The sequence below is a fragment of the Oreochromis aureus genome, linkage group 3, assembly GCF_013358895.1.
Source record: "Oreochromis aureus strain Israel breed Guangdong linkage group 3, ZZ_aureus, whole genome shotgun sequence".
Classification (NCBI taxonomy): Eukaryota; Metazoa; Chordata; class Actinopteri; order Cichliformes; family Cichlidae; genus Oreochromis; species Oreochromis aureus.
Window position 1 is genome coordinate 21536596 of NC_052944.1, and position 10067 is coordinate 21546662.

Below are 10067 nucleotides of genomic sequence, written 5' to 3' on the forward strand. Positions count from 1 at the left end.
CTATTAAAAAAAATTACAAAAAAAAAACAACAACAAAAAACTGAAGAAGAATAAACTGAAGAATAAAGGTGTTCATAACAAAATAACATCTGTTTCATGTGTTTGAGGATTACAATCCTCAAACACATCTTACGCCTCTATTTTGCCTTAAAATATACCAGAAAAATGAATATGTATCAGAAACCATTTTAGGGAAAGTCATATTTTATTCAGCAGCTTGCTGTTGCACGTACCAGAGTCACAAAACTGCTCACATTTATCAGATTTATCTGTATGTTGTGTTAAAAGTGGGAAAGTGGAAGAGACATCTCATAAAATATGAATATTTAGCACTAAATTATTTACACTTTGGAGATTCACTGGTACAAGTATAAAATTCTGACTTAAAACACTTTAGTGCTCATCACTGCAAACACCATGTCTACTCAGCATACCATAAAGTGTAAGCATGCTTTCGTGGTTTAAGCGGGGCAGCTGTGAGAGGAAACGGACACGTGTTTGACACGCGCCGAATCCAGATCCAAATCCTTCCCTTGGACCTGGATCTTTTCCAGACAGCCTGTCAAGAACTTGGAGCCGACATCGTCGTCATTCTCACCTGAAAAGACAAAATAGATGAAGAAAACGATCGTCTTCATGAGTTACACAGAGCAGATCCTTTTTTTGTGTTGCTGCACAGTAATACAGGATTAGACTGAAATACTTTAAAGCTGCAGTCTCACCCAAAAGGCCTCCAATGGCAAGATGACCATCTCTCCAAGCTGATAAATAACTGGTGTTGCTCCCTGCACTGACTGAAAAATCAGCCGATGATTCATCCTCATGTTTAACCACCCTCAGCGAATCCTTCTGAAACTTAATTTGGAGCCTCTTGAAAGTGTTCTTCATGGTGAGCACCTCTTCTCTAGAGGTGAATGTGAAGTCCTGAATGCCAAATGGAAACAGAACTGTGACGTACACTGATCTGTGTGTGTTATTTGCATGAAGCAAATATCATTTCTAAGTTAATAATCCTGCTTCGAGGGCAAATACATCTGACTTATGTGGATACCTTTGTGTTATTATCAGCTACCACAGAGAACACGAGCTCCTCCCCATCAGCTTTGATGCTCAAAAGGGTCCCGTCCATCTGGCTGAAATCCCCCCACAGTTCAATACGGACCCCGTGATCTTCATCGATCTGGAAATCTGGGAAAAAAAGAAACGTGTGGATGTGTTGAGTTGGTTAAATAAATACAAATTAACGTGCTGAATCTGATTAGAAGGAGTACTACTTAGAAGTAGGAGAAATATTGCTACCCGAGATGCCATATCATGCATAAATGCAATATCCGGGCCAGCTGGAAAGCTTGTTATTGAATAAAGGAGTGTAAACACTTGCTAGTATCTGGGATAATTTAGCAGAGTGTTCCCACCTGAGGTGTTGAAAATGGCAAATCCTGTGCCAGGGAAGTAGCTGCCAGGTTGGATGTTTTCATAGCAAGGCTGGAGCTCGTCTGCCTCTGCCACCCATGGGACGGTGAGGTTCAGCCAGTTGCCTTTCCGCACACAGCCATCCATTTTGGGATTGAACTAAAGGAAGAGGGCAAGAGGTGGATGATTCAGACATGTTCAAGAAGCTATTTTCCAGAGGTCTTGTCCAAGGAGAGGAAAACAGCATCTGGTCTATTTGCAGCTGAAGTGTGGTTTAAAACAAAAGGTGCAAAATACACAAAGTACCTGAACAATCATCTTTTCTTTGCCGATCAGCATCCCGCCAAGGGACAGTCGTAATTTACCGTGAATGACCTCCTCTATCTGCTTGGAATGCATGCCCACCACCAGCCCGCCAGTGCCATCCACCTCCAGAATTACGAACTTGCCCTGGTTGCTCACTTCCATCTTGGTGGCATCAAGAGAACAACAAACGGTACAGTTAGCCAGTTTTAAAATGAGCTGTTATGCTCATTTCGAACATGGTTTTGTTCTCGCGCTCTCAAGGAGCCCTTCATAATTTCTTATACGGAGCCTTTGTGCAGCTCCAGAGTTCTCTCCCTGCCTGAAACCAGCAGTTTTAGCCACTCCCCCTTCAAGGCTACTCCAGCTTTCTTCTGATTGGCTGTCTCTTGCAAACAAACCAAGAGCAGCAGATGGGCGGGATTTGTGTGCTCACAGCTGTGTTCCTTATATGACCATAACCATAATAATTTGCATATAAACTGACCCCTGATATATATATGTATGTATATATATATATATATTGCATAGATAGAGCGCTTTAGGTTGAAGTTGTAAAATGTTGCTTTTTTTGTTTTTTGTTTCTATATCTATCTATCTATCTATCTATCTATCTATCTATCTATCTATCTATCTATCTATCTATCTATCTATCTATATATATATATATATATATATATATATATATATATATATATATATATATATATATATATATATATATATATATATATATATATATATATATATATATATATATATATATATATATATATATATATATATATATATATATATATATATATATGAATGACAGAAAATAAGGAAAAGCATAAGGGGCGAGTTTTAAAAAGCACCATAAAGCAGTTCTTTAGCCAATTAGAGTTCAGCAAACTGATTTCCAAGTGATCACTGGATGCTTACTGTGTGCCATTTCCCGTCATTGAGCCTTGGGGTGCCCGCTACGCTGATGAGCACGCCTTCTTTGTTGATCTGCATCAGGGGGACGCCGTCTTTCAGCGACAAAACAAACCAGTCATCCCCGTTTTTTGTGTCTCCGTAGAAAACCAGACCTTCTGGGTCAAATGTCCGGAACTGAAAGGAGGATTTGATGCTGCGTGGCAGAATAAAGATACAGTAAATTGGAGTGAAGGCTGCTCATTGGTGCATTAATAAGACAACCTGCCTTATTTATCTTTGACTGATCTTAGAGAGCTCATGTACGCCTGTTCAGTAAAAACTGAACTTCAAGGTCACGTTTTAATTTGAAATCCCAGAAGCATTGTGTGCACCTTTATGCCCACAGAGGAGCTGCTGTGCAGGCTTAACGGTGCACTGATTTGCTCCATCGCTCACCTACCTGCCGATCTGACTAAGGTTCACCGTTGTGTGGATCAGCGGCCTCCAGTCGTGCGTGTTCTGGCCCAGATAGACGGTAGAACTGCCCGGCACCTCTTTCTGGAAGACACAAGCTTCATCTCGCACTGATCTGACACTTAGGTCGTTACTCACAGCTTTTTATTACACGCAGCTCTCATTTATCGAACTCGGCCTCAGTATTTTACACTCAGAGATCTTCATTGGCTGCTCGTTAAAACCACATTAAACCGAGAGATGAAATTTATTCAGTTATTGATTCGACTTTAAAAAAAAGCTGAACAGAGCAGTGTGCGCAAATTATTAAGTGGTGATGAAGTGCCACATCACTGCATTTCATTGACAAGAGCAACCACACAACATTCACTTGTGGATATGAACCATGTGTATGTAGAACATTTAAGAGGAAAAACAAGTCTTGCTTTTCTTTTTGTGTTAGTAATTTCCAGAAACTGGGACAAAAGTAAAGTATTTCCTCTCTTATCTTAATTATGCCGATGCGTCCGCAAACTGAGCAAACTGAGCAAAGTCTAAGCAAATGATGGGATCCCCCCTCCCCTTTCGATTGGCACATGAGCTGGATACAGTATGAGTTAGCTCAGGACTTTTAGACTTTTATTCTTTAAAACATAACCTATGAGCCAACAAAGTAGATTTTTCTCAAAGAAAAAGATGTATCTAAATGATACATGCAGATATTTCCAATGATCAGGAGCTGTAGCATGTAAGTGTGCAGAAACAATATATGTCACTAGAGTCATCCATGCTTCTGCAGAGAATCAGGGACTTCATTAAAGGCTGAAAAGGTGCATATAGATGATACTTCCTACACACACACACACAGAGTGCACATTTTAATTCTAGGCATTGTGTATCGCAGTAACATACCTTATCACGTCCGTTTCCCTGGCCCTCAGCTCCCCACCCCAGCAAAATAAGGTTCAGAGTGAGCAGCAGTGCACCTGCCATTGCTTTCCAAGTCATCCCGCAGCACATTCACTGACCCAGGCCTCGCAGCGTTCAGTCCCCACAGCTCACGGTTGGTCCGGCTACACTGCGATGCAGATGGAGGTCGAGTTAAGATGAGGAGCAGAGGGATTATGGAAAAGTGTGCAGTGTGCAGTGTGCAGTGCGCTGGCGTGTGCTGTCACAACTCCCGGGATCCAGAGGGCATCTCTGGTCAGGGCAAGCTATCGATCCCTGAGGCCGGAAGGCCGCGTTGGTTGAGACCAGTGTTTGCAGAAATGCAGATGGCTGTGGGTGGTGAATGTGAAGTACAGCAGGCAAACAGAAGAAAGAAACTGTGGGGTTAAAAAGCACAAAAGTGTCTGTTGCAGTATTAGAAATTAAAAAGTGTGTTTTTATCAGTCCGTCAATCTTCCGCCCTCGTTTCATGTGAGGACACGACTGCAGGCCAGGTGAGTGACCTTAGCCAACCCACAGATGTGTTTACACATTACACAGGAACCTTGATTCACCGCTGCCAGCCATGACTCAATGTGTGTGTGTGTGTAAAATGTTGCAGTGAAGGGGGAGAGAGTACTCAAAGCTCTTTTCTTCTGCTGCACACAATCAGCCCGTGAAAGGTGGGAAATGCAAGATGAACAAAGAGGCCACAACTCTTGCCTGTCGCACGCTCTTATACATACGAGCTGATCACAGAATGTGTCAGCACTCATCTAAATGAAGGGATTACTGATGGCTGCAGTCCATTCTGCTGCTTTTAGGGTTATGGCATTTTGTGTTCTGACATAATGGGACACTGTGATAGAGCCATTATTATTATTATTATGATGGTACCATCTATGTCTCCCTGCTTTCAAAAGCTACAACATGTGCTGTAGAAAAAAAAGGATCTGTTCTTAGTCAAATTCAGCAGTTTGTTAGGCTTTAACCGAAACAACTATTTGCAGGAGACCACAACCATTTCCCAGACAATGACTGACTCATCCTTTTCATGAAGAGATTAAAGAGACAGTTTGAATCTCACTGAAATATTTCTCCCCTGAGGTTTAGTATTGTTTATCCATCAAGTATCAAGATTTTTCTCATTTGAGTGGCCAGTTTTGGAAATGTCTGCTTTCACTTTAATATACAAGTAAGTGGCCTTCGTCTTGTGGTGTTTAAAACACTGAAAATTACATAGCAATCCAAGTGTTTATGAACACTTGGATTGCTTTACACATTTGTAAAGCCAAGAAAAAAACAAAGTGGCATTTGAGATTAAAGTCACAAATTTGTGACGAGAAAACACTTGGAAATTTACAAGAAAAAAAAGTTTTAGAGAAACAAAAATTGGTAAAATTAATTGAAAAGAAATTCACAAATGTAGAAGAAAAAACAGGAAAACTCATGAAAAAGACATTTAAGTGAAAAAATGGTCAACTTCACAAGAAAAAACTCAAATTTATAAAGTAAAAAGGGCAAAGCTGCATTGCTTTACTTTCAAGGTTAAGTTGAAATTTTTTCATTTTTCAAAAAAAATGGGTTTAAATTAAAAATATTAAACTAAAAACAACAACAACAACAACAAAACAATACAAGAACAAAAAATCTTTAGAAGAACTGGGGGTTATCTAATTTACCAGAAAGAAATGTTCGAGTTACCTGAGGAAAAAAATGTAAAGAAAATTCTGAGAGAAAAATACAAATGCAAATTTATCAGTTTAATTGACAATTATAATAGGAAAGAATTTGCAAATTTGGGAGAAAAAAAGGAAAAAATTCTGAGAAAAAAATGGTAAATGTACAAATTTACGAGGAAAAAAGAAAAAGGAAAAAAACTTCATGTTTTTTACTTTTTGTTTTTGACCATTTGATTAAGAAAAAAATCTGTAATGCTTGACCAAATACCACTCCGATTAACAGAACTTTTTTTTATTTTTCAACAACTCAGATTTCTTTGGAACTTCTTTGGTGTGTGCTGCTTCTAGACAGAAAGAAGGAATGAATTATTTTCTGCTCTCCTTGTGTATCGTCTTATTATGATGACCAGAGAATAGTTAAAGGCATCTTCTGAATACTTTGCCCCCTACTAGTTTGACCAGATCCCAACAAACTAAATGTAGGGCAAACGTTGTGTGTGACTGGGGTGAAGTGGGACACGTCAACATAGTTGAGAGGTCACCTGAAATGTTTGTACAGTACACTAAAACGTACATTTTGCCAGATTTATTTAGCATATAGAGGTCAAATCTAAAACACTTCCAACTCTCTTGCTAGGTAAACACAATGAGGATAAAAGGAAGCTTAAGCTTGTTCTTATGGTCTCATGCAACAGTATTTATATATATATATATATATATATATATATATATATATATATATATATATATATATATATATATATATATATATATATATGTAGAGGGTTGGTATGACAGAGGAGGATAATGGAAGCAGATGACTTGCACGGTGACCCCTGCGAAACAAGAATAGGGAGGAATGGCTGATAGAGAGGACGGAAAACTGCTAAGTTACAGATTTGCAGCCTTTTTGAGCAACATGTCAAAATAAATACAGCGTTCATTGCAGTCAATATTTTTACGAGGAAACACTAAACTAGCGGCAACATACCGCGTCCACAGAGAAAACCAGGAAACATCGCTTAAAGCTCTAAAGATACCATTTTAAACTGTAAATTAACTTAAAACCTAAAATTGCAGAAACTGTGCACTGTTACCAGCTGCTTCTCCTTTAAATTTCCCGCTACGTTGTTGTCGTTTTGGAGACGTTATTTCCGCATCGCAGGACGATTGGTCGTCTGCGTTAGATTCTGGACCAATCAGAAGGCATGACTGTGACTATCCCGTGACTGTAGACCAATGAGTCATTGCTGTAGACAGGCAGCAGGACGTCTGCGAGCAGCCTTCTCTCCTGCTCGCCTCTGCCCTCCACATGATCAGGAGACCCTGAACTGTGCAGGTCGGAGGAGACTCGTCCACACACCGGTGTTAATGGTGTTCCAGTTTAACTCGGTTTTATGTTAACTGGTGATATTTATTTGCGCATTGCCAGCAGTGTTGCCAATAATAGTACCGATACTTTTAACCTATAAAATCAGCTTATTCAGGGGAAAGCATGATTTATGAGATTAATCATCATCAATTTTAATGACCACTGTGATGTTTACTTTCCACAATTATTAGTTAACACAACAAAATACAACTTTCAGATTTTTATGAATTTTGAAACTGTTTTTTGTTTGTTCTTTAAATGTGGTATAGGTTATAAATAAAACAGTCAACACAAAAAAGGTTAAGATATTATTCATAGTGCACGTTTGAGTTCTTTTTTTATTTCTGAGAACAAACAACAACAAAAAAATGTATTTAACACAATTCAGTGAGCTACATACGGAATGTAGAGCGTAGAAACAAAGTATAACTTAGTATTGATCCCATACCAATACTAACATTGGTACTGATATCGATCCGCCCGCCTCTTGTTGCATCCATAGATCCTTCCTTTTCAGTGAGTGGTCTCTGCTGCCTGCTGGTAAAACACAGTTTGGCAAGATTAAAGACCTCACTGGGGAAAGGCTGCTATCTCCAGTTGATTCAAGTGCATACACATATTTTACCACGGACATACCACGGATCAGCTCTGGGGAAACTAGAGTATACCTACATACATCTTACTTATCAGTCTAAGGTAATTGATGTTGCATATCAATTGATGTTGTTTTGTAAAAGATAAGCAAATGTGTCTAATTTTCCACCAACTAAGACAGGTGGAAGCTTGTGTTTACCCTCAGAGTAACTCATTTCATTTAAAAGTGATTTAAAAGGAGAAACGTATGAACACCGGGGAGCGTATCAGTCAGGATGGAAACAGGTCCAAAGTTCATAAAGGGACCAGGTCTGTGTGATTTTCTTACAGCCTGCTGGTAAAGTGCTGTTTATTTCAGCATGAAACACATGTCCCCATCAACAGTTAAATGCATCTCAGTGTTAATATCTCCTACAGGCAACATTACAAAATAAACAGAGTGAATGAAGTCAGACTCGTACCTGCAGGTCTGTTTTTCCAACAGTCATGAGCTCCTGTCATTACACGTGTGTTAAAATCTAGGGATCACAGCTGATGTACAAAAGTACAAAACCTTCAGAGTGAAACAACAAAGAGTTTTTAAATTCTTTATAATCCAAACAACTTTAAAATCTAGAAATACTTTATTAATGAATTCAAAGCATTTTTATTTCCAACCTTCTGAAGCCGCGCAGTGGGCCAGGAGGACCCTTTGAGGGGCCGGGATTTGGCCCCTGGGCTGCATGTTTGATACCCCTGATCTAGAAGGATAATTGGAGCTACAGATCAGAGGTCAAAACATGTCATTTTGATGTTGGAGTGATCTGTCCCTTTAATGTGTTCAAAAGCAATTCATCTGTTACCTCACGTTTTAGGACTGGCTGTTCCTGGATAATCCACTGAGTGTCACTAGTGCTCATTCGGTGATGGTAATCTGCGATCAGGCTCAGGTTTCTTTCTCAGCAGCCAACGAAGCTGACACAAATGATTAAGCAGAGACACTACAGGTGAACGGTACATTCTTACTTTATGATGAATTTTTTGTTACACCTTTTCCAGAAAGGCAGATTTCAGCATTTGCTTTTAATTTTGTCGGCACGTTAGGATCAAAATTTTCTACAGAGGGAGTTTGGGAGTCGAGGAAAACACCGTCAGCAGATGTGTTTTTAGGAGCAGAATGTTCTGTTATACAGGCCCTGGATGATATATGAAGCCCTGATTAAAAACAATCAGAATATAGAAAATAAACTGGTTTCTGTCTCTGAGTACCCCCCCCCCCCTTTTAGAGAAGTGTAATAACACATCAAAAGTCTCATATTGCTTTGGCTTGCATTACAGTCCACATGTGTCTTTTTTAAACCGCTGCTTTTAATATAAAGCGAGAAATAAAGCTTAAAGCACTGGGGCACAATCTGATGTCTGTTCTTAAATCTGATCAGATGCCCATGTTGATCATATTAATCAATCTTTCCCTCTGAAACCACTATTTACAAGTAAACAATGGTAACTGACACATATTAGAAACGTCCCCCAGTTGATTACTGAAACTAAGACAAAAATGTCTATATTAAAGATTTTTAGAAATGGCATGCTTGAATACACAAATAAGAATATTTATTCCTTTAGATGAGGGGCAGGTCAAGTTTTTTTCACACCAAGCAAAGGAAAACTCGTTGAACTGTTGCATCTACATAAATACGGCCTCATTTACCATTAGAGTAAAACTGTTATAGATCATTACAAAAAAGTGGAGTGCCTTAAGTTGACATTGAGCAGTGCAGACTTATAACAGTCCTTCGCCTCAATATCTGTTAACACAGTGCTGCTTTTTATTGGTATTTTTATGGTTGTGTGCTTAGTTTTCCTCTTAGGAGGTCAGGGGCCAGCTCTAGATGGTCCACGGGCCCGTTCTGGACCTCGGGCCATATTTTATCCACATGTGACCTAGTTTGCTTTGCTGCGAGTTGTTCAGCTGTTTGAGATATTTTCTTTCTAAGCGAACCACATCGGCCAGCCGTATCCAGAGATCGTGCTTGTGACAGCGTGACAGGATGCAAATATTACAATGGATCAGCTGAGCTGTCATGTTAGCTGGCTCATGCAGTCAAAGCTCCTGATGAAACTGCTCATAACAAGATTTTGGAGTATTCACTTCATGATTCGTGCCCACATATTTCTCCTCCTATTCAGAAATAGTTGAATGAATTTCTACTTTTCCTTCTTCGCTTTTCAGATGCATCTTTTTCTTTGTTTGTTTTGTTTTTTTTTGGCACTCTCGGCACGGTAAAGCGAGAGCCATCTGGTTCCATTATATTGAAGAGAAGAAGGCAGACGTCTCAGCTTACAGCTGATATCTCCCAAACTGGGCAACTCGCACCAAAACAATCTTGGAGGATAAAAATCAGCACAGGCCAGAAGAAAAATCCATACATTCTGAATTTTTG

At 39.3% G+C, this 10067-nt stretch overlaps 1 protein-coding gene across 1 annotated transcript; it reads right to left on the reverse strand.

Annotated features, from left to right (window-relative positions):
- Positions 1-186: 186 nt before the first annotated feature.
- Positions 187-4392, reverse strand: shbg (sex hormone-binding globulin). The gene is made up of 8 exons (XM_031753164.2): positions 3982-4392; positions 3077-3174; positions 2641-2830; positions 1720-1881; positions 1416-1572; positions 1052-1188; positions 723-924; positions 187-598 (listed from the first exon to the last, which is right to left on the reverse strand). Exons 1-8 carry the CDS (start codon positions 4087-4089, stop codon positions 462-464), a joined length of 1191 nt encoding a protein of 396 aa, XP_031609024.1. The 5' UTR covers positions 4090-4392; the 3' UTR covers positions 187-461.
- Positions 4393-10067: the final 5675 nt, after the last annotated feature.